Consider the following 26,766-nt stretch of genomic DNA (forward strand, 5'->3'; position numbering starts at 1 on the left):
CTACAGTTTTATTGCCACAAAAACACAAAAACATTTTCTACTTATTTAAAAATCTGAAGTAGGATCTTTAAAGATTTCAGAGATTGCTGTGAGGGTACAATGAAAAGCTGATCTTTCACGTAATGGACTCTTTAGTTGTTAATTTCAACGCTGCTGTTTCAATCTCGATAAATTTTCTGTGTCAGTTTTTTGACGCCTATGTAAAATTGTATTTATTAAATACACTTGAAGTTTTTCTTCCGGTTCACCCTCTTGCGACTTTTGGCATGCTTAAAATTTGTGTGACCCCTAAAGGCTGTTTTCTGTCAACTTTGATAAGTTCTAATATATTTGTTGGCAAGGTAGTTCGACGTCCGATGGCCCTAAAAAAGACCGGTGAGCTTCTTAAGTTAACTCTTTCTTGACTGCAGTTAACAGCAATTGTGACTGCCTGGATACCTCAGGGTGATCTTCTCTGGTCTGCTGTTGAAAACCCAGACTGATCGGGAGAAAAATTACAAAGTCCGATGCTTTGGGGCTAGTTGTAGTGCTCTTTCCCAACGTCTCCCGGTATAATGTCGAAGACGTTAGTGTCTAAAGCACCTTTTTTATTTGCAGATTCAGTTGTTTTGGTGATCTTAGATGGGGAGATTGGTTAGTAATACTTGTCTAGTGGAGGCTGTCCCGTTGGCTTAATTTTTTTTTTCCTTCATAGCTGTCATAGGTTTGCCCAACGCAAACTTTGGAGAGGATCAGTAATTCCTAGTTGAATTCTTAGAGTCGAGAGGGTAATACAGGGTTGTCGGTCACCGGGTTTTCCAGCCTTTCGAAAAACAACTCTGCAGGTGACGTCTGCTAGTGAATGGCTGACTTGGTTTAATAGTGCCCGTCTTTAGTTAATATAGTTTTTTAGTCGACGAATCGCTTCCAGACATGGTAATAAAAATGGATTTGTTGGCAAGGTAGTTTACACTTAGGTGGATGCTAAAAAGAACCGATGAAATTGATGGTTAAGTAGGAAACGTAAATACTTACAATGGCCCTATAAAGCGCCAGTGGTGAAACTTCCAGGCTATTCTTATTCCTGATGATGAAGAGCTGGCTACGGTTGCTTGATTCTTACCCTAGGAGTCTCGATATACGGAGACTGTGATAGAGGGAGATACGCTGCTGACCAAAGAATATCTCGTCTCGGGTCGTTCCCCAGATAACCAACCGCTCATCGTTAGACGGGAACATGTGGGTAAGCGCATTGGGGACGCGACGACCAAGAAGGTAGCCGTTGTGGCTGCCCATGCCCCTCAGAGCTCAGAGCTGTTTTCTTCCCTTGCTTACATTTGTAGCCACAAATTCTCTAACTGCACCAAGTATAATGGTGGAACTCCCTCACAACTCTGATGAGTTGGAGCAGATTGTGCTCTGGCTAGATATATCACCTGGTATTGTGGCAGAGACGGCATCGGTTGGAATTAATTTTTTTTTTTTTGATCGCACTCGTCGAGATTCAGGGTGAATGGACACTTAGGTCCCCTCCCCCTTAGAGAAGAGTGTCGTCCATAACCGGGATACCCAGCTGCAAGACTATTATCAGCATTCTTAATACAGTTTGTGAAGTTGCCGAAGCTCGACTACAACACTATGGAGACGCTCCAGCGTATTATAACCACACTTATTTAATTATGTTGCAGGTAGCTTCGATTTTATGTCGACGCCACCTAGCAGATTTTACTGAACGAAAGTGAAAAGCTGGCATATTTTTGCAAAACTTTGAGCTCATTTATTGCTAATGTTATTAAATTTGTTAAGATAAAAACTATACTAAAACCATCTAGGAAGTATCATGAATCAGTGTGCAAAATTTCAACAAAATCGGTTCAGTTGTTTTCGCGGTTAGCGATTACAACGGTTTTAGCGCTTCTGCTTGATATATTAGTAAGATTGGAAGATAGTAAAAATAGTGTTTTGTTATCTTTAACACACAAGAAATCTAGGATTAGTATGTAGAGGTCTTAAAGATAAAATGGAGGCTTATCAAAAAGGTGGATATCTCTTAAGAGTACATAAACACACAGTTGTCTAGATGAAAAGAAAGCAAAATTATGTGACAACATATACCTATAAAACAAAATATATTGCAATGTATGACAGCAGTTAGGAAATTACAAGACGTAAGCATTGTATCGGTCTGATGCTGTCCCTACAATTCTGTGATGTGATAAAATAGCTGCTGGAGCAAGTACAAAGACAGATGGTGGTAAAAAATTAAGACGTACAACTAAAATAAGAGCTTGTCGTATTACACAATAAATAACCAGAGGATCAATAATAACTATGTGGGTTCCATCGAACGACTCGCTAGCAGACACTTTTACTAAGCCATTATGTTTTTATGTGCACTAGATACTAACACAAAAATATTTAAGTGTAGTTGAGTAATTAAATTTCATTATAGTAAGCATAATTTAATCATTAAAATGAATGATAAAAAAGATAGTAGTTAAGATTAATAACATATGTGTACATGAATACAGATTAATATATGTATTCTGTATGTTTCAGGACAACAAGAATCTCGTGTAACAGTCAACTCATATTTAGTAGTCGATAAACACCCGATTTCTCGCTTCTCCGATTTAAGTACCCAACTGACCGGGGAAAAAATTTTTACAAAATTAAACATGGCCCTAGCATATCAGCAACTGCTAGTTGATGAGGAGTCAAAAAAGTTGCTCACCTTGTCAACACACAAGAGATTGTTTGTGTGCTACCGTCTGCTGTACGGTATAGCATCAGTACCGTGGTTGTTTCAGCGAGAAATTGAAGAAATGTTGCTTGGTATTAAAGGTGTCTCTGCTTATTTTGACAACATTTTCATAGCAGGTAAAAATTAAGGGGAACATGATGTCCAATTAAAGGAGGTTTAAGTAAGATTTAAAAGAAGTCTATTAACACTCAAAGTTAATATTGTGGGAAGTTGCGTCATTAAAAATTGCCTTTCTGGGAGTAGAATTAAGTGAAGATGGAATCAAAGTAAGTGAGACGAAAACAAACGTGATCACATCCATGAAAAGGCTGACTGGAGTCATGGAGCTAAGATCTTTTTTAGGTATTATAAGGATTAATTTTTAGTTCATAAAAGATTACGCAAGTATAGTTGCTCCATTATACGAGTTGTTGCGCAAGGACGTGAAATGGAAGTGGACGCATGCAACAGAAAAGGTGTTTGAAGATGCAAAAAAATCGCTAATACCCCCTTAAGTACTTGTACACTATAGTACACAAGTACCTATTAAACTTACATGTAATGTATCTCCAAAAGGCTTAGGGACAGTCTTATCTCTTGTATATGAAAATAGTAAAGCTAAACCAATTGCGTTTGATTCCAGAATATTAACACCACTGGAGTGAAATTACTCCCAATTTTATCGTGAAGTGTTAGCAGTAGTTCTCCGTGTTTAGGTTTTCCACCAATATTTGTATGATAGAAAACTTTTACTCAAAATGGACCACAAGCATTTAACTTTCATCTTCGGTTCTAAAAAGGGGCTACCACAAATGGCAGCATCAAGAGTTCAGCGTTGGGCAATTTTCCTATCCAGGTACGACTTTAATATTCGACGTATCAAAGATTATAATAACGGTTCAGCGGATGCTCTTTCTCACATGTTGCTAAACGAAGTTCAAAATCGGAACGCTAACAATAAAGATGAATGTACGTTTCTTAATTTTTTTGATAGTGTGAAGCTGATTGATGTGGCACAAATTCGCAGTGAAACAGCGAACGATAGAGCGTTCATCGTAGTGTACGATTACTTATATAATGGCTGGGCAGATGGTTTTGATAAGAGTTTAAGCGCATATAAGGTACGGCAACTCAAACTAACAGTGGAGGAAGGCTGCGTAACGTGGGGCAATTGGGTGGTCATTCCTTACACTTTACAACCTCAAACGATGAGGTAATTGAGTTACTGGGGTATAACTAAAATGAAAACTTTGGCAAGGTCTTACATGTAGTGGCTTCACATGGACGCAGACATCGAGTGCCTAGCAAAAGCATGTAAATTGTGTGTGAAAACTGGAGGCAACCCGAGATGATCGGAGCTGCATGTGTTTGAGTGGCCTGAGGGCCTAAGTGAACGTGTGCACATTGATTTTTGTCGACTTTTGAAAGGGCACATGTATATTGTAATGACTGTTGCATACTAAAAATGGGTAGATGTGCAAGAAATGCGTTTCCGATAACGGTCTTACTTTTACATCTACTGAATTCAAATTTTTCCTGGAGAAAAGTGGTGTAAAGCAATCATTGTCAGCTTAATATCACTTCTCGTCCAATGGCATTGTGAAAAACGTGTTTTAAAAATAAGTACAAATTGTTGATACAAATAAAAATGCCTTGACAAAAAGCGCTCGCTAAGTACTTACTCTCTTACTGTACGACTACACATTGTGTTTAAAGGTTCGAATTAAATTAATTAGTTTATAGGATGAGATTAGCTTCACGTATCAACCCTTAGTTGTTATTGAGATTTTGTGTGCAATAGTTACGTCTAAGAAATTTATAAAATTGTTTTGCTGAAATTTGCAAGTGATTGTCCTAATTATTTATAGTCTCAAGACTTTTTACTTGGTTTTTATGTATACATATTAGTGTATTATTAGCATACCACTTATAAAATAAAGGAACACAGTTATGTTTTTCGTGTCGCAACCACAGAGTATCTGTCTCAAGATCTTCTAAAACTAAATCGGCAAATAGGAGGAAATCAGGAGAGTTCATTGGGCTACTAAAAGAAGATCAATAAAATTTTGTATTTACAGTGAAGTGAACATTTTAAAATAAATTTCAAGTACATTCTTCGATTTCATGACAAAAAATTTGTGAAGATCTATGGATTTGTATGTGTCTTTGTTACAAACTGTTAATAATTGATGCTAAGGAATTATTGGTGAATAAAGAAGTAACTTCTTAACAAATAAAAACATAGTTGGCAGGCATTTTTAGAATCTGGGTTTGATTTAAAATAGTAGCAGTTTTAAAAGATCTTTAGACAGAGACTTTGCAATCGTCACACGAAAACCAAAATTGCGTTATTTTGATTCATGAGCAGTATGTTGATGATACACTGATATGTATACATGAAGACTAAGTTAAACTATTTCTAGATACTTTAAATAAAAAGGACTATCGCTTAAAATTCACTTTCAAATTTCCGTAACACAATTTAATGAATTTCTTAGACATTACAATTACACACAAAATTTCAACGACAACTACAGATTAGTATGTGAAGCCAATCTCATTAAATTTCATGTCTGTAAAGGTAAAATTAATGTACAATTTGATTGGTGAAACTATTATTTTGTCAAATCATTCTGTTTATAAGAAAAATATTTTAATGACTAAAATAATCTTACTTGATAATAGCTATACGCCATCTTTCATACTGAAATCTATTCATAAAAAAGTTTGCTAAATAAAAATACTTTTAGAGTAAATAATAAAAGTTGAAATCATGACAATTAACGTACCAAAATAAATATTTCTATTCCTTGTAATCCATTGTTTTTTACATTCTGCTCAAAAGCTTTAAAAGACTGTAACGTATAATTTCATCTAACTATCATATTAAATTAAATAATATTATAATTTTAGGCAAGGATAAAATTAACAAGCTTAATTAAACCAACGTTCTATATCATTTCACTTGCAATTCTTGATTGGTATTATATGTGGGTGAGATAAGGAGAGCCTTAAAAAAAACGTCTTAAAGAATAAAGTAAAACAAAGAAAGATAAGCTTGTCATCGCTCTAAATAAAAAAAATTTCATTATGATTGAAATTTTTTTCAAACCAAAGTCTTGGACCACGAACCAAATGGAAAAAATAGATAAATATCCAACATTCTGTGTAAAAGCCAATCAAACACATAATCTTTGATGTATATTCTTTTTTGATACTCTATCGTGGATATGTTGGTTCTCTGTATTCATGATAAGCGTACATCTGTGACTTTTATGTCGTTATGCATATATACTAGATACTTATATTTGTTTAAATTGATCTACAATATCTGGTATATATCTAACAATCTAACAATCGTGGTAACCATACAGATGTGAGTAATTTAAAAAAAAAATTTTTTTTTAAAGTTAATGATGTATGTATAAGTTTTTTTCATAGAGTTGTTTTTTTTACAACTATTTTTATGTATATTATTTTCTGTTAGAACATTCATGTACAAGTGGCCTGCAATAAAATGGATTAAAGTTTGTTTGTTTTCTAATTATTAAGTAAGCCTAAAAAGGTTCGGGTGGAGACATCCGAAACGTTTTCAAGATAACATTGAGCATTTTAGAGTTTCTAGTCTTACATGTGTATTGACTTTCCTAGTTGTTATTAACCATTTTTATTTAATTATAATTATTGCAACAGGTATTTTCACGCATCCTTAAATCTTTGCATTTCTTGTCGTTTTTGTTTGTTAAAAGAATGTACAAATATTTCTACTGTTTTAAAGGCCTTCTTCTTGCGTTCAATTGTGGAAGAAACAGTGGCTGTATTTTATTTTGCTTTTAATTCAATACTCATCAAAACGTTTTGCAAAAAACCAAGAAAACTGATTTTTAAGTTATTTTAGAATACTAAACAACGGTACAATTTTTGCTACAATAGACACTTCAGGAAGTTGGTCTACACATTTTTTATTTAATTTTAAGTCAAGTATCGTATTGTTAGAAATGATCCTGAGTTTTCGCATTCTCTAGGCACCCTCACTACATTTAATGAGCTCCAAATTCATGTCCTGAGTAAAAAGTACATCACTCATCTAGAAAAAAAAATAAAGAATGTCTTAAATCACAGGCAATTCTTAAGCATGCGACCTGAGGAATTTTTTTTCTTACAAGAACTGTATTTTATTTTTTGCCAATCCTGTGACGGGAGACAGAATACTATTTCCATGAAGTGGGACAAGAGTTCTGTTATTTGGCGTAGTATAGAGAAAAAAAACTATGTAACTCAGAATTTTTGGCACCTTTCTTCTTCTTAACTAGTTTTAATGTAACTCATGAGTAACAGCCAATCTCTTTACTATCCAAGTCTTATAACCAGAAATCATGTTAGATTCTATAAGCTGAGCTTGCCTACTCGCAACCCCCATAAGTTACTTTGATAACTAACATCTTTATTAAGATTGTAGATAATAAAAAATTACAAATCGTATGTTCGTACATTATTTCAACAGCTTCTATTTGTCTTAGGCTTACGATAGAATGAGCATGCAGTAAAAGTACTATACTGAAAATTTACTACTTGATTTTTCAAATTACTATTTTACAATAATAGATTGTTTATTTTTATGACACTACTGTATGCATTTCATTGTTAATTAGGAATTAATAAAGGAACTCACCCATAGCATCTTGCCTCATACTTGTTACAGCGGACATATTTGCTGCTGAGTGAGACATTGTAAATGGTTGAGTCATACTTGGATAAGATGTCGAGCTCATCTGAAAAAGATTAACATTTTCTTGCTGTGCATGAATTTAAATAAAGTGAAACGCCATGCATTTAATAACACTCGTATTTTTTAAAAGATTAAAATAAAATATTTGATGTCATACATAATTATAAAGACTGTGTAATAGTTACTATAATTCCCAGACGGCATCCACAAATAATAAAGAATTCTTTATGAATTCACCAAAGAACTTGTTTTTGTATTCGCAAAGTGTTCCTAAAGTGTTCTTAAAGTATTCCTATGAAATTCAACTTATGTCCCCTCTTTTGAATTCTTTACAAGTTCGCCAAGAGTTTTTTTTTAAATCTTAATCCATAAAGAGTTCTTAAAGTATTCATTTGGATCACACGGTACGTAAAAATTAAGCTTAAATAAAAAATTATTTCGTTAACAAGTCGGTTTCTTCTGTACACACTTACTCACTCCGGTTTCGGATATACATTAATATCCGAAAAAAAGCCTGCAGACAAGTGGAATCGAACCCAGGTAGCTAGAGCCCGCGTGTGACCAAAACACGCTTCACCACTTGGCTATCGAGGATTTGGAAATTTCCTAATATTAAATGCCTACATTTACTATTTACAAAAACTATAATTCTTTATTATTTAAATTTCCTCTTATAATTAAAAAATTGTGTGAAAAATCTCTCTGCTCTTCTCGCTTATGGACAACACTATCTTATAACTTCTTATCACACGCACACTTATCTCTATATATTATAGTAACGTCGTACGATCTAGATTATGTAATATTGTAAGTACATGATCTTATAATCCAAATTATAAAATTAAGTCTTCGGACGTTTAAAAAAAATTATTTTTCACACAAACAAATACCAAATTGAGATTGCAAAATAAATCGTACAATCATAGCGAGCTTCCATATTTAGGACAAGCTTTGGAGCTTCACCATGAAGATGATTAACTTTCGATCTTAAGACTCCCAGTGCTTTCGTAGCACAGGTGGCTCACACGCGTGTCTATCGTTTTGTTTTTGCATTCTCGGGTTCGAATCTCAGTATGGAAGATGACTTTTTTTTTGTTTTAGTGGTCTTACTGGTTATTCTGTGTTTTTACTCCACAAACTTTTTTATCATTAATACTTATGCAGATATTTTAATTTAAATTAAATATTAAATACCTTAAAAAATTTAATTTTCATTGTCCAATAAGCTCCAGATTGTATTTTTGTATCTTATACATACTTCTTCATTTAACTTTTATTCGATTCATATAAATAAGTTTTCTGCTACTTCGAGAAAAAAATAATAAATAGGATGTCGTATAAAAATTTTTCTTATAACTTAATAATAATTCTTCAGATTTATTTTGAATTTTAGCGATAGCTTATTTGGTGTCGTTTTAGTTGTTAAAAAGTAAAGCAGTTTCAAAAAACAATAAAAAATTCATGCACAAACGAAAAAAGTCTCAAAATGATATCCAATTTAAGTTTCATTTATTTTTTGTAGCAACAGGCGAAAATCAATTAAGTAGTGCACCATAATAAACTTTTACTACCTTATTAGATATTTAATTTTTATTTACGTCTCTACCTTATAAATAGTAATAGAAGACTTCAAGTAAAAAAGTTAATGAATAATTAATAAGGCCTTCAAAGTGATTTTAAAAAAATCAGATCATATGGACGAAGAGTCGAGTCCAAGAATGCAAAAATGAAACAACGAACTTGCACGCGAGCCACCTGCGTTAAGGGGAAGCTGTGTAAGCTACAGTTGAAAGTCACTTATACTTATTAAAAAGCTCCAAAACTTATCCTAAACATCACTGGGGCTCGCTGGAATTATTATATTTATTTTGCAATCTGAACTTGGTATGTGTTCGTATTGATAATAATTTTGATTAAACGTGCAAAAACTTTAAATAGCAATCTTCATCGTTGCAAAAAACTCTGTGAAATTACATCATCGTAACTGCAACCTTTCTCCAGTGGATACCTTAAATCTTTTTTCACCCTGACAAGAATTCAATAAAATTATATGAAATTATGTACTTCACAATCACAGATGAGTAGAAAGATTTATTAATTTTACTCATCATAAGCTGTAGGCCAAGCTCCAGAGGTTTTCGATGTACATATGTGACTTCCAAACTATCATCACACATTGTCTTGACAAAAGTCACTTGACAGTGTCTTGACAAAAACACTGTACAAACGGTAATAGCAAATTAGCCACGGATAATCCGTTGCCCTCCGTGGTAATAATACTATCAGAATAACAATGAACGATCGGATTAAGGCAAATACCTACCGTGATATTAGTGTGTCAAGGTCAAATTACGTACGATATCCTTACTCGTGACGGTGTTAACAGATTTTAGATCGTGAACGAGAAATACACCGCTCTTGACAAAAGAAAGCCATGAGCAAGTGCATCGGAATATTGCACAGCAGTCAGTCTTAGTCGCATGAAAGCAATTGTTTCCCTTTTTGAGTAACGCGTTTTTAAGCCAAATTACCCTTTTAACCCCGCGTCCCACCTTCGCGCCCAGTGTGAATCCCGAGCTATTGAGCGAAATCTTAGGCTCAAATAATACGTTTCGCTGACGTAACATAGAAATTTTGAATGCTCCGGAGGTATCTCACTGGTCTGGTAGTCCTGCACGGTTATCGGGTAGTACCTTCTTTTCTCGCGTCCTTACTATAATTTTTTTTTTTTTTTTTTTCTCAACTTTTTCTTATCCTCGGCACGCAAATCGTATTTAGGCCACTCTGGCAAAATACGTGCGTCGGAGCGCTTCACAGTGCCCCTGAAGCGCATTGTTTTGCTAGGAGTTTCCTGAGCGGGCTAATAACTGAGATACACCCTTTTACCTTACTCGTTTTTCTCCAGTGGCAGGGCACCGAGCTGGAAAAGTGCAAAAGCGCCGAAAAGCAAGGGCTATTTGGATTAGGTTAAACAACCCAAGCACCCTCCAACGGCCCATCCAGGCAGTAAAACCCGCGAAAAGGCCAGTGGTAGTCACCAAGGAACCTCCAGTTATAGACCTTACAGGCGACCCAGAGCCCCCCGTCATAGTTATCCGAGACGAAACGGTTAGCCTCGTCAACGAGCTCACCAGCTGCCAAAGAGCCTTGGCAGAACGGCTAAACCCAGCCCTCAGCGAACTCGTGGCCTCTATTTTGAGGAATTAAACAAATTAGCCAACGACTTTACTCTTCTCTGTGCCAACTCCTAGATATAAGATCTTAAAACCCTGTTTTATTTGCCCCTAGTGGACTTCGGTAGTCTAAGAGAGATCGCACACAAGCGGATTTCCCAAGCCACATCTGAAACCAGCAGAAAAAAGTTGGAAAAATACTACCGTAAGGCTTGGCGATACGCGGTAAATAAAAAGCGCAAGGTAAAGCAGGATCACCTGAACTACCTTCGCAAGCTAATAGAAGATCACTTGCCACCATGGGAAAGGAATTTTTACTGGCGCACGGCACCAGAACACGTACCTCCATCCTACCGCGGAATCAAACTAGCTCTAAAGGAAACCGAGGAGCAACCAAACAAGCCCCAGATTGTTAGTAACATACTGTTACCTACCAACGTAGCAGTAAAATCAACGAACATCGCTCCAACTGCATCGGCTACAGCTTCGTACGAACCAGAGCAACCCGCTATAACTGGGAAATTAGCAAACGTCAGGCGAGAACTAAAGGCCTTGGGAGAGCAAAGGGATGCATTATTGGATACTTGGAAGGAACTTGGGGGAGAACCCTCACCCCCACAGACACGAGCCGCACTAGAACTCCCCGTTACCCCAGGGAAATGGTATACGGGCCAGCAACTGCCTGAAGCACGTCGGTCACGAAAATCAGGGCACATCAAGGCCCTCTTCGATTCCGCACCCGTCGACCAATCCAAAGTAATTAAATATAATGAACTTACGGAAAAATAAAAATTTAATAAATTTAAATAACTAATTAACTTTGAGCGTACAACCCCTTATTTTTCTAGACGCAAATACAAGTATTTTTACCTAAACCGTGGTTGCAATAAAGTTTGAAATTTGTGAATCAAAATTCAAATAAAAATAAATAAATAAATTAAATGATAACAAAATCTAATCTCTATACTTCGGATTCACTATCTTGTTTTGGTTAAAAAACTCACAAAAGGAAAATCCTTAAAACATACGAACAACTTAAGTCTCGGGCGACGTGGAACGTCCGATATATGTATATATATCGCAAAAGAAGGAGGTGAACAGGAACTCCGGCAGGTTCGCCAAGATCAAAGGGACGAGGGAAGCCAGACCGAAGCCCCGGCCCCACCTGTGGTAGTAGAGCAAGCGGCCGCACCACCAGAGGCAGCAGCCCCACAGGATTTCGGCATTCATCGGTATTCACATACAACTGTCGGCAAGCACGGCAGCCACCGATCGGCGAATTAGGAAATCGAGAGCGGAAATTCGTAATCGCTCAAAACTCTGCAGAACGAAATTAATACTCTATTTCAACGAGAGCTAAAACTAATAGACGCCTTATGGGATCTCGGCGATTATGGTGACCCCTATCGTCCAGATTAGAGTAAACGATAGTTAAAGCAATAAGGAATAAATAAATCAGAACATCTTAATAAACTGTTTTATCCTTGACTGAAAATTGAACAATATTTTTTTTTACAACCCACGCCATGCCCAAAAGGCCCCCCCCCCAAAATTTAACGAATTTGAAAAAGCCGTGCTAAATTTACACTTCGCGTCTGCTGGTCGAATGCCGAGAGCATTAGAAATGCAAGGTAACAATACCAAGGTATACTTCTGGCACAGGGAATCCAACAAGACAGTAAAATTTATTGATTATAAAGGCCAAGTGATACGATACTTGGAATTTGCTTGTGGTTGCATTACACCAGTAATCTTTGACGCCATTCCCAAAGTTTTTGGAAGAAGGTTGAGAGCAGCAGCATACAGTTTAGAGTTATGCCGACTATTCCCCAGCCCACTTGCATTCGTAAAATACCATGGGTATCATCTTAAGCTGGAACAAGTTAATCAAGATATTCTCGACGTACCAGAATGCATATTGTTTAAACCCTTTTCGCAGATTTAGCAAGAATACAAGAAACAATTAGATAAATGCCATATTTTTGGTGTTGAAGAACAGATTTCTACCCTAGTAGTGAGAAAACGTGTTGAAGCCCTGAAACTGCATTGGCAAAACAAGCAGTAATGCTCCAAGCGTAACCATGCTTGAAGTGGATGACATCTGCGAGGTAGAAATACACATAGAGGAAGTTGAGGCCAAAACGCGGCATAATTTAGCAAACCCTACGTCAACACGCCGTAACGTTCTCTGGGGTCAACGATAGACTTAACGCCTTAGAGCTGTATGACGAGGACAGTTGGGCAACAGTCGCGTCACTGTTTGACCAAGTCCATAGCCTTCGAAGTTACGTTGCTACCCTGCACACAGTCATCGAGCACCTCTGAAATAAGAATAAGATTAATATAGACGAATTAGCATCACAGTTTGCAACCCTGAGTGTGCGTGATTAGATAATACGACGTATCCATCTCATGAGCAATAGGCGCATTACTCGCCACCAGGCACAAGGTAATAGCGAGTTACAAGAAGAAGTCGAAAGGCACGCCACCTCGCAAAACCCAAGTACTCCTCGCGCCCAATTAGAATTACTCAACCCTTTCTCGTCACGACGGAATCTTACTTGGACGCTGGTAAAAACCGAGGAAAATCAAGAAGACAGTGTTGAGAACGCAGGAGAGCACCTAGCAGAGAGTCCTTCAGAGAACGAGGCACCCCTAAATAATCTCAACGAACACGAAGGAACGGCTGCAACAGGGACCAAAAACCTCATTACTACTGCCCAAGAAGGTACAACTCAGCAAGAAAATCTAATCGAGCCACCCCAACTCAGACCCGATACTCTGGTGTTAACGACCCAAATCAGGACGACACAGAAAATCCACCGCAACCCCACCCGTTTAGGAACGAACCTGTTATCATGGCGCAAGCAATCGCTTTAAAAGACGCCCTAAGGTAATCCGAGAGTTTAGTGGTAGCAATATACCCTTAAGTATGTTTTTGGAAAGCTGTGACGAAGCTAAGAACATGGTAAGCGCAGCTGACGAGGCCAATCTTACTAAACTAATCAGGTGTAAACTAATAGAAGAAGCCCGAATGGCCATACGTAGAGCAACCTGTGAAAGCATTGAAGAACTAAAAAATCACATCAAGACTATCTACGCCTTCACCAAAACGATACCAATTCCTCGATAAGATGGGTAATGAATTTCAAAAACCAGAAGAATCAGTGCTTAACTACGCTAATAGAATTTGCGATTTACAGCAACAAATACTAGAGGTAAAGAGGTTAAAAGACGAGGAAGTAGTCCCAGCCACGTACATCACGTCCTTACAGTCGGGAGCAATAGAGTGTTTCAAGAACGGACTCAACCCAGAAATTGAGGTCAAATTAAGCACTATAGATTCAGAAAGTTTGAACGATTTAATTAAAAGAGCCATTAAGGTAGAAAAGGCGCTACAAACAAGGCAAGCACTTAGGGGCCAAGTAAAGGTAAAGTCACAACCAGAAAAACGGCGCTATACCTTACACTGCCGATATTGCCTATCTAATAATCATACGGATGCCGACTGTGGTTCTCAAACCACCTGCCAGTAGTGTAAGCAGAAAGGCTACACCGCCAACCAATGCAAACCATCCGCCACAACAGTCCATAGTAATACCACCCCTTCTGAGCAACGGCCAAAAAAAACCCATATTAGTTGTCAAGTATGCGGGAAACGGGGCCACATAGCCACCAAGTGTTACAAATACTTAGGGCAGATAAATATGGGAGGAGCTGGTACACCACCGGTAACGTGCCAGTTATGTAACACCATGGGTCACATCGCATTGAGCTGCACAAAAATGAATGAAAGTCCAATAGTTTGCTCTATTTGCAAAAGACAAAACCATACGACGAATAACTGCCCTACGAACGAAGTAGTCTGTCAAATATGCAACTTAGCCAGACATATTGCTCTCAACTGCAGACGGCGCCAGCCGCCACCTAGCGCTCAACCACGTTGCACGCAATGCCGCAACAAAGGACACGTCGCTGCAGATTGTAAAATGTGTGCCTACTGCTCTAACCATGGACATACGATACTAGAATGTAGGAAGCGCGAATATAATGAACGCATGAAACAAGGAAACCCCACCAGCGCCTAACTAATGAGTGCAGCTCTGAGCGCCCCCGAAGCAGTAACGCACTTGGTGGATGCGAACCAAATTCTGCAAGAATTAATGCTTTCAAACTGAACCCTAAGCCAAAGTATGTGCCCTATTTAGATTTTACGGCAGGCACCAAGCCTATAAGTCTAATAATCGATTTGGGCTCCCACGGAAATTTGATAAAACGTAAAAGCGTCCCCGCTAATGTCTGCATCAACACAAACGAAATAATGAAATTTCACGGCATGGGTGGTGACACAACCTCATTAACCGGAACAATAACACTAAAGGTGCTCGACTTCGTGGTTTCCTTTTGTGTCGTAGAAGAGCCGTTTAATTTATCTTACGATGGCATACTAGGAATACGCTTCCTTTTAGACACAAAGTGCGAAATGAGCTTCGAGCACTAAATATTAAAGTTTCCTGGTCGTGTCACAAACTTTAAACAAAATCTAGATATAAGCCCACGTGAAACTTACTGCTCCAACATTGATGAGTCATTCGAGAGTTTTTTATATTTTAATGTACACAAACCAACCAGACAGCTTTTGATACATACCGGTTCAGAAGTCAGTATAATTAAAGACAGCCAAGCCCTTAAAGCATATCCAATTAATGTCAACGACAAGAGAATAAGTAGTAAGTTTGGAACTAAAGGAAAGGTAACACTTGGAAGTACCGTCTCCGACCTTGAACAACTCAAAACCACCCTTCGAAGGAGTCCTAGGAGCAGAGTTCTTTACCCGTAATAAGGTTACGATTAATTTTTTTAACTAGATGTTGACCTTACAGGGTGATAGAGTCCCTCTTAGTATAAGATACGGAAAATTGCTATTACCCATTGGCAGAGAAACAATCGTAAATGATGTGATCCCTGATGACGAGGAAAATGACAACTCTCTCGATTGCGAAACCTTAGATAATAAATTTTGCAGCTTCGGGAAAAGAGAAACATTTCTCAAGTAAACTAATGATCTATTTGACGAAATAGATATCTTAAATATAGGTAACAGCAAAACAAATACATACCTTTTTCAAGAAACCCCCATTAACTCCAGCGATAACCAAAATACCAACAGTAACACCAATAATTGTCATTCCCAGGGTAAACAACTAGAAATGCTAATAGATTTAAAATCGCTTGACGCCGATGAGATGGCCCAAGCTAGAAGATTAATAGAGCAGTACCACAAAAATTTTCACCTTGAACGAGATACACTAACAGCTACCAACATTGCAACACACCGCATACCTACAGTACACGACATACTAGTAGTTACTAAGCAATACAGGCTACCTCACGCATTAAAAACAGAAGTAGAGTGTCAAGTTCAAGAATTACTAGAAAACGGCATAGTGAGACGATCTCGATCGGGTTATAGCACAGCCCTATGGATGGTACCCAAAAAGAGCGCCGATGGCACCCCTAAATGGAGAGTAGTTCTTGATTTTAGGCCACTTAATAAGAAAACTATACCTATGAACTTTTGCCTCCCCAATATAACAGATCTATTCGACCAAGTTGGCGACTCCAAATATTATACGGTAATTGATTGTAAGTCAGGCTTTCAGCAAATCCTGCTGCACCCCAAAGATGCCCACAAGACCGCGTTCTCGATTCCCAACGGGCATTACGAGTTTGTCCGAATGCCTTTTGGCTTACGAAATTCAGCAGTGAAATACCAAGCCGCTGTGACAAGAACCCTCGACAGATTAATCGGTAAGGGTGTATTTGTATATATGGATGACATAGTCATTTACGCAAAAACTCTCAAAGACCATGAACGGCTCTTCGACTTAGTAATGGAAAGGTTATGTAAAGCCAACTGGAAATTAGAACCCAGCAAATGCAAATTAATGCAAAAGAAAGTGGTATACTTAGGCCACATTTTAAGTGAAAAGGGATTAAACCCGGACCCCATGAAATTAGAAGCAGTAATATTTTACCCTACACCCAAAAATCTCAAAAATGTAAGACAATTTTTAGGATTTGCAGGATACTACAGACGCTTCATTCAAGATTTCGCAAGGAAAGCCAAACCACTGAGCAAGCTCCTTTAAGGCAACGAAAGCTTTCACTGGAATAGTGAAGAAGAAAACGCTTTCCAAGCACTCAAGGAAGCTTTGTGCATGGCTCTCCTTTTGCAATTTTCAGACTTAGATCAGCCATTTATAATTACATGCGGCGCCTCCAGTTACGCTATAGGCGGTATCCTTTCTCAAGGGAAACTTGGCAGCGACCGACCAATCGCCTACACTTCACGTGTTTTACGAGGCCCGGAGCTTTGGTACGACACCTATGAGAAAGAAGCTCTGGCAGTATTACATTCAGTACAAACCTTTCGCCCCTATGTATACTGCCGCAAATTCACGATAATAACAGACCATCAACCCTTAGTGTTGTTCCAAACAGCAGATCTCAATACAAGAGTGCAGAAATGGAGGTTTAAGCTTTCAGAATATGACTATGAAATAATCCACCGCCCTGGTCGGCTGAATGCACCCGCTGACGCATTATCAAGGAACCCAGTGCCACCCGCCCAAGTTAATGTTGTGACTAGACGACAAGTGGCTCAACGGAACTCTAAGTCAGCAATACCACCCGATAAGAATGAAATCTGCAGCCAAACCATTAGAAAAACCGCAAACGCCGAAAAACCCAATGTTGAACAAGTAAAAGCCTTAGATCAACAAACATTAGATCAAGGAAAGGTAAAAAAAAATGAGGGCGTCCCAAAAGGGTTTCAACCCTCCCGAAACCTGACTTGAGCGATCCTTCATCCAATGACGACGTCCAGTCAGAAGATGAAGCTAATGATCACTCATGCCTTAGGGACGAAACATCTTCAAAAAATGGGAGCCCCGATTTGGATCAGGAACCGAACGTAAGCCCTCAACAAGGCCGTTTCGTAGAAACTAAAGAACTTTTAGAGTATAGACATGATAATGTAGTGTACTTCTCGGACACATCCGGCCAACCTCTCGACGAAGGCGCTCGCAGGCTCGTGAAGGCCAACAAAATAGCCGCACTTCGTCCCACAGAGTTAGGAAGTATCACCATGAAAAAGTTGACTAACAAGAGATATCAGATCGCGCTCTGCCTCATGAAAGAGAAGGAAGAATCTCAGTTAATAATTAAAAATAGACTACAAACACTGTATGAAAAACTTAAGACCAAATTGGCTGAAAAGCATATAAGCACAGTCAGTATAGCCAAAAGCCAGACCTTATGCAAATTGTACTGGTCGGTAGTGGTCAACTTGTCAAAAGATAAGTTCTCGGATAGTGACGTTAAATTTATAATTTGTAAAAATACTTTAGCATATGCAGATAACAACGATAGGGATCAAATATTTTATGAAGCGCACAAATCCCCTATCGGAGGTCACCGAGGTGTGTCCAAGACCTTCGGAAGTATACGGCAGGAGTTTTACTAGAATGAATTAAAGGACGACATCCAAAGACGCATCCAGCATTGTTTAGAGTGTCAACTAAAAAAATTAGTACGAATAAAAACTAAACAACCTATGCTCATAACCGACACACCTAGAAACGTGTTTGATAAAGTAGCCCTCGACATTATTGGCCGACTACCCAAAACTAAAGACGGAAATGAGTATATACTAACGATGCAAGATCAACTCTCAAGGTTTTGCTTAGCAGTGCCGTTGAAAAATGCCACTTCAGCCACAATTGCCGATGCATTCGTGAAACACTTCATCTGCACTTTTGGAGCGCCTTAGGTTATTCTCACAGATCAGGGGAGAAATTTTCTGAGTAATCTGATGCAAAAGGTCGCCAAACGCTTCAAAATTAAAGAGTTCAAAACTATGGCTTTTCACCCGCAGTCCAATGGATCGCTAGAAAGGTCGCATCACGCACTCGGCGAATTTCTCAAGCAATATGCCGATAGCGATGACGATTGGGACCAATGGGTAGAGTTGACCGTCCTTAATTACAATACTTGTATACAAGAAAGCACCAAGCACACTCCTTACGAAGTTGTATTTGGAAGATTATCTAGACTACCATCGTCCACGCCGCTGAGGGAAGAAGACCGCCTACCTACATATAATGATTATATTGTAAACTTAGTAACTAAGCTAACTAATATGAAAAAAGTAGTATATGCAAATTTAGTAAACTCCAAACGTAAATCTAAAGAATATTACGATAGGAATATAAATGAAAAAACGTTTAAGGTAGACGATTACGTCTTTTAAAAAGGGCAAATTTGGAGACCATTTTTCAGGACCCCATAAGGTTTTAGAAATATTAAGTAAAACAAAATGTAAAAATCCTTATAGGTAATAAACATAAAAAAGTGCATGCTAATAGATTATGACAGTCGAAAATAGATCTTAAGAATAATAAATACCACGAATCTGATAGCGAGAGCTCCGAATAAGTGGGTTAGTGAATATGGCAGGGTTTACCTTTTCATTTCCAGCCTATCTTACTCCCATCTCTCTCTCTCTCTCTCTCTTTCTTTTAGCCTTACAAATCTCAATAATACATAACCGTGGTCTTCATTGATTACAGCCCAAGGAGAAAGGCATGATGAAGCTACTCTGCGTATTAATATCCCTCATGGCTCTGTTAGCCCTAGCATTGGTAGGGTACGACTGTGGCGTGCAAACCATGAATGTAACTACTCTACAACTGCTAGAGGTAGACCCTTGCGATATTCCGACCGATACCGTCAAGTCAGCGAAGCGCTACATACAACTACTACAAATGAACCATTATGTACAAACACACATCGTACAATGCAAGGTAGTAATTCAAGACCACATTCGCCATTGCGGCATGCACTCTCACAGCTCTACAGTACACAACGGAGATACCAACTTCATTGAAGAAATGGATCGAGAGAAGTGCATGAGAATATACAACTCAGGATTGTACAGAAAGGATCTGTTAGTTGTGCAAGGAGTCGGGGTTAACAAAACCACCAGCATCGCAGCTACCTTTGCCACTTCGCTCACGTCTGATAGGTGTTGCAGGGGAGCCTACCATGCGGATCGATATGGCTCTTGGAGCGATGTGACAGCACAAGGTACACTCTTAGTAAAAGTTCAAGAGTAGTATGCTAGAGTCCATCTGCTAGAAGACAAAATTATACTGAATTCCGGCATACGCTGCTCATTCAGTATGGGTCAATGTACAGACCAAGATGAAAGCAGCACGTATTGGAATGTACTTCCTCAAACTAACTGTAACTTCAAGATGTACGAAGTTCTCTTCGAAGGTTTAGCTGATCGTACCAAAGACCCTGCCGACCCGCAAGGAGAAATTATTTACTCTTTCGAATCAGAAGATACAACGTTCGCCTTGGCAAAGAAGAAATTGGACCAAATATGTGGCTACAGCGTGATTCGGACAAAGCACCCGAAGTTCCTCGTCTTTAAAACACAAAAGGGACAAACCTTATTGACAAAGGGGCCTGAGAATCTTGAAAATATGGACCTTTTCGCGTATTCTAACTAAAAATTTGTTTATGCCAAGAGACATGTTAGAGCACAAGTAAAATCATTGTATCGCGACATAAGAGAACAGTGCTGTAAAGTGGAGCGCATGATACTAGAAAACGCTCTCGCTATAGCCGACAGATCCCCTGACCAGTTCGCCTACACCATCATGAAAGGACCCGGCTACATGGCTACTGTCACTGGGGAGGCCATTCGAATTATCGAATGTATACCCGTCAAAGGGACCTTAGCAAAAGAAAAAAGCTGTTTCGCGGAATTGCCGATAAAAACTAACGGTACCACCATGTTTCTGACACCAAAAATGCGCGTACTCAAGAAGTACGGAACAAGGATACCATGCGACCACATATTTCCTCAACTATACAGGATAAACAGCAGATGGCATCAAGTACAAGATACCCTAACAGAAGTAAAGACCACCAAAGCATTTAAGCCGATGACGAAAACCACCTGGCAATACGCAGAACCGTAAAACCTGGCAACAAGCGGCATATACACCCCCAATGATCTAGAGAGGCTCAGAGACCGAATCATGCTCCTTATTGATTAGCCAGCACTTCTCAACGATATCGCCCGAGATATGCATTGGCAACCAGCAATCGACCATCAGAGTTCCATTTTCAGGCTTCTCAACGAGGCATCACTGGAGAAACTCGCTGATAATGCCTGGAAGCGTGTATGGGAGAAGCTGACCGCTTTCGGCAACGCAAGTGCAGGATTTGTGGTCATCTACCTGATTATCCATATAATAAAAACAATAGCAGAAGGTTTAATCAACAGCTACTTACTGCACCAAACCTACGGGTGGTCAGTACGCATGCTTGGTGCAATCTGGAACACCCTTACGAAGTTTCTACTTTTTATTGGACAAGACCACACAAATCACTGAAGAAACAGAAACCCTGCAACACAAGAAGAAGCTGAAGCACAAAACCAAATCCATGTACCAGGATACATGCAGGTCAAAAACCCTACTGCTCCGAACATCCATGATACTACCCCAAAAGAAGACCCACTTTACGCCATTTCATAACAACCCACAAGTGCGTAACGCCAAACCAAATGTAACACTTCTCCCTAAACAGATACTCAGCGAACTGCTTCTAAATCTTTTTGTCAAAAGCCCTAGTACCAGTTTTAGGAGGGGGATAAAAAGAGGAGCGCAACTCTATATGTATACAAATAATTGAATTTTTTTTTTTTTGTGTAAGCAAAACTATACTTATATATAGCATTGGTCCTGGTGAAGGTTTTGAATTACTGTTTTCCCGATACCACAGAGTCCCTCATAGTTTTTTTCTCATATCTTGAGGCACCCTGGGTAAATGCGGGCCAATAAATAGATATAAGTCATAGATATATAAAAATAACTAACTGTAAAATGTAGATTTGATTGTTTACTAGGTAAATAAGTTGTAAATACTCAGCAAACTGTTCCTAGACATCTTTGTTTATACCGGAAGCCCTTGTACCAGTCTTAGGAGGAGGGTGTAACATAGTAGAATACTAAATGCAGAGGCCAATGTGCATCTGCAAAGAGGTGAATCACCTGCAAGAATGCTCCTAGCTAAGGTACTACGACCATGCAAGACTCACATACATGCACGCTGGCCTATGTTGACCGGAAACAACGAGTAAAGTAAAAACGAAATAATTATGAAAATCAATTGATGCAATAATCCAACTGGGAACAGCTACGAGGAAGTTTAATATCAGATATTAGTATAATGTTAAAAACTAGAATAACTTAGAGTAAAAACCCATAGGCTAAGCAAAGATAGTAGCAAATGGTAAAATTATTATTTATTGCTAATACAACCTGTACACGCTGCACCATTAAGTCTGCACACCATTAGCCAGCAACAATATTACATAACCCTACGAAAGCAATCTTATCGACTTTCAAAGAACTATCTAATTTTTACCATTCATGTCCGCAGGCTCATGGTTTACTGTACAACCCTTTTGTATTACGTCAACAATTTCATAAACATACTGCAATAGCTCAAATTGTAATCTTGTTAAAAACTGTCACTGTTTAAAATGTAAAGGACAACGAAAAAGTCATGGCACTTCCCCCTTTTCCTGACTTTGAGATGTCGAGAGAGTCCGCACTCTTGCCCCCAACACGGGTAACGGAATTCCCGAATCCCCAGGGCACCCTGAGCCGACTTTCTCTCCTACGACAAGCAGAAAAACCCATAGTTGACGACATGTAACTAACATTTTAAAATACATTTACAACTAATAATGAATCCAAACTATTGAGAAATTCAAGTAAATTACTAATAAAATAGTTCGCAACAAGCCCCTACTACTATTTCTATAGATGTCCGTATTTTAACCAAAGAAACCGCTGCTGTTAAATAATCATTCATGATAATTTATCAGTTCGATCAATGCTCATGTGTACAGCGGAAAAGCTAGCAATCATGACAAATATTTACTACTACTAAGACTATTATTTATATTATAAAGTACCGAAAACTTATTCAATCAAACCTAAATAGTAAGCGATTTTCATTTTTGCATTGGATTCGATTGAATGGGCGAACAACGGCTACTATTGTCTAATACTTATTAATGTTACATTTTAACATTAATATTAGGTTATGATGAAATTCTGTCAACTTTTGATGTAAGAGAGAAAGGTAGGGCATAAGTAAGTGAATTACATTCCCTTCTCTTGACGCACAGACGAGAACAAGCCGGATGTGGAATGTGCAAATTTCTGAGCGGCTAAACTAGAGCAGTTCTAGCCAATTAAATTTTCGGCTATTGTCTTTTCTCCAAAATTTTCCCCCGACAAGTTTTCCTGCGTTTTTCGAGCCAGTGCGTGACCGAGGTCTGCTTCTCGCAATAAAAAGGCCCGTAGGCCCAGAGAAAAATTCAATTCAGTTTGGCACGCGAAATTCGACGATACCCTTCGAAGTAGACTGAGAAGTGAGAGCCCTACTCTGCTACAACCCAGTCTTCTGCGAAGCGAGGACACAGTCGAATTTCGCTACCACCCTTGAACGATCAACTGGTTGCCAGAGTCCGTCTCTACAGCCACTTGATCTTCTTCGAGAGCGACTTACATCCACGCTTGTTCAACGTCTATAGCAACTTTCAGGTTTAAATAAAAGTAAGTGACCAAATATCATATTTTTTCTTTTGATCAAGTGTTTTCTTTTGCGCGAATACCATTACTTGCCATAGTATTGGTACCCGTGGATCACCGGGAAGTGTAAAGTGTTTGTTTGCGCGAACGCCATTACTCGCTATAGTATTGGCACCCATGGATCACCGGGAAGTATAAAGTGTTTGTTTGCGCGAACGCCATTACTCGCTATAGTATTGGCACCCACGGATCACCGGGAAGTATAAAGTGTTCTGTTTGCACGAATGCCATATAAATACCCGTCGATCACCGGGAAGTATAAAGTGTTTGTTTGCGCGAACGCCATTACTCGCTATAGTATTGGCACCCGCGGATCACCGGGAAGTATAAAGTGTTCTGTTTGCACGAATGCCATATAAATACCCATGGATCACCAGGAAGTATAAAGTGTTTGTTTGCGCGAACGCCATTACTCGATATAGTATTGGCAGTCTTCGGTCACCGGTAATAGCAAATTAATCACCAGTATGAAGTGTTTTTCGCGAACGCCATAACTCGCCACAGTATTGGCACCCCTCGGTCATTGGTAATAGCAAATTAGCCACGGACAATCCGTTGCCCTCCGTGGTAATAATACTATCAGAATAACAACGAACGATTGGATTAAGGCAAATACTCACCGGGATATTAGTGTGTCAAGGTCAAATTACCTACGATATCCTTACTCGTGACGGTTTTAACAGTTTTTAGATTGCGAACGAGGTATACACTGCTCTTGACAAAAGAAAGCCACGAGCAAGTGCATCGGAATATTGCACAGCAGTCAGTCTTAGTCGCGTGAAAGCAATTGTACCCCTTTTTGAGTAACGCGTCTTTAAGCTGAATTACCCTTTTAATCCCACGTCCCATCTACGCGCCTAGTGTAAATCCCGAGCTATTGAGCGAAAGCTTAGGCTCAAATAATACGTTGCGCTGACGTAACACTAGTATATAGTTGTAATTAAGGCCAAGCATTAATGGTATTCGTGACATATTTTTAATAGAATAGTAATGAAAACTGATTAAAAGCATTTATTAAGGTCTTAGTTGGTCATTCTAGCATCTACGCATCGTGTCCTACGTCTCACTATAAGTGGTGTACACTGTTATTTGCTCATCATCAAAGCCCAAAATTTGTTCAATAACACTAAACCGTACAATAAGATAATGAAAGATGGTCTTTAATAAGAAAAAAAAATTGAAAGTTAGTTAGAAAATCAAATTAAAATAATTAAAATCACACGGAAAAAATTATATCATTTTCTGATAAAAATTTTCTCATCAGGCAAATTTGTTGTATCACCTAAATTTATGTTATTGTATTAACAAGAACCGTAAAAAATATTTTCAACCCGTATTGATCAGTAATTTGTTACATATTGGCCAAGTGCATGTCATGCAGCACCACTCTTGGTGTTAAAATCATGCAACCGTGGGTATCCACATTATACGTCAACAACATACACCGATGCGCATTTTTAGTAATAATCAATTAATCAGCAAAAAATTAGTATAATTATTTATCTGATAATAGATGTTATCTGTAACTTTGCTTCTTGGCCTGAAACGAAAAGAGGCATTGACGCAGCGTTAGCAAATCTCGATCACGTTCGTCAACGTTGTCCCTCTTACCTCTTGGGTTTCTGCTCCTGAAAAAGGGGGATTGGCGCGGGAGTTCTCCTATTTTACGGAAAGAACTATTAATTTACACACAACAAATACATTTCACTATTTCTTTTGTTAAACACTTAACACTAATACACAGTCTCCCTCTCTTGACAATACATGACACAATGCTTTACCTCGTCTTCTAGACTGCGCTGCAGTGACTTCACCTCGCACCACGCAAGTCATGAGCGCACGTCCACCACGTCCTGCTGGTCCGGAACCAGGAGAGGCTCCTACTCGTCCTTGACCCACGCTACTACGCACATACTAACACTCTGTCCCCAATCTCTCACACTGCTGTACACTCTCTCCCTCTCTCTCTCTGCTTGACTATACACTCTCTGTCTCTCTCTCTTTCTACTCTACTATATACCCTAATACACGACAACACGTACGAAAAATAGCGGTCCTCCCATGCACCTCGCGGTCTCTCGTACACCTCGTCTCATCAACCCAAACTCTCTCTCTCTCTCTCTCGCACTGTCTACACTACAATCTCTCTCTCTCTCTTGCACTGTCTTTGCTACAAACTACTTCTCTCTCTCTCTCTCTTTCTCTCTCAATATTTCTCTCTCTCTCTCTCTAGCCTCACCTCCTGGTCAAACGTCCGTGAGTCCAACTGGGCGTGATGTCGTCCGGCGTCTTTGAGTGGGTTGTTCGTCCTGCGGCTTCACCCTTTCTCTTCTCTCTCTCTCAACTCTTCTTTCTCTGCTTTTTCTCTCAGTGGCCGTAGTCCTCGACCTGGAGACCTCGTTGTCCTGGGAGAACACTGCAGCTTCTCGAAAACTCTCTCTCTTAACTCTCGCCACAAAATCCCGCAAAACCAACGAAGCTCAAATTAATGCTCTTTGTATACACGTTGCATCAGCAAGAGCATTTTGGAATAGAGAGGCCATTTTGCCTCGTTACATATCATAAAAACATGCTTTAGGAATATCATACGCTAGATTAATTTTAACTCTGAAGCTTTAAAAAAGGTGAACAGTTGGTTGAAAATAGTCATGTGTACGATGTTACAGAATTTGAAAGTGATGGAGTTAGCAATTTGACAACCGAATTGAAAATGTCTAATAAAAATTCATAAAATTTTTTTTCGGCTGTTTCTATTCGGTTTTTACACAAGGAAAATCACAGAAAAAGCATTAATGTTCGAAAGTTAATTTTTTTCATATCTATTTTTTTACTAGCATAAGATTGAAAATATGTAAATTGACAAATTTAGTCGTACCATTTGGATGGCAACAATAAAACAGGGGGGTTTAAGTATTTTACATGGAATCTTAAAACAAGTAAGAAAAAACTTTTGATTACAATTCCACGTGAAACACATGAACTCCCCTGTTTTGCTGTTGCCATTCAGATGGTAGTACATGATTTGTCAATTTACTTATGTTTAATCTTGTGCTAGTGAAAAAATAGATATGAGTAAAGTTAGCTTTTGAACGTTATTGTTTTTTATGTGGTTTTCCTGGTGCAAAAACCAAATATGAACAAAGAAAAAAAAGTCTTATCAGTTTTTATTAAACATTTTTAATTAGAAAGTGCCGTCGTAATAAGGTGGACCTTGGTAACTTCAGCTCCTTACATAGTTAACCTGCATGTACATTTTATTAAGATTATTTTAAAAATTTTCTAAGTTGCAATACCCATAAAAATTACCTTTATTTACAGTTAGGTAATCATTAAAATTTATAAGTAAATTCACGATGATTAAAACAATCACCCTCCTCATCTTGCTCCAAGATAAAA

At 38.5% G+C, this 26,766-nt stretch overlaps 1 protein-coding gene across 3 annotated transcripts in view; it reads right to left on the bottom strand.

The window, feature by feature from the left end:
* The window catches only part of LOC106636699 (homeobox protein unc-42), a 639,872-nt gene that overhangs the window by 242,840 nt on the left and 370,266 nt on the right, over positions 1–26,766 (bottom strand). For all 3 annotated transcript variants that reach the window (XM_089589253.1, XM_089589252.1, XM_089589251.1), the window contains one exon: positions 7,395–7,494. In XM_089589253.1, the coding sequence (XP_089445379.1) occupies positions 7,395–7,494 (100 nt within the window). The remainder of the gene's footprint in view (positions 1–7,394; positions 7,495–26,766) is intronic.

This window comes from Copidosoma floridanum, unplaced genomic scaffold (assembly GCF_036245765.1).
Source record: "Copidosoma floridanum isolate Cflo_tuat_1 unplaced genomic scaffold, Cflo_Japanese_pri ptg000008l, whole genome shotgun sequence".
Taxonomy (NCBI): domain Eukaryota; kingdom Metazoa; phylum Arthropoda; class Insecta; order Hymenoptera; family Encyrtidae; genus Copidosoma; species Copidosoma floridanum.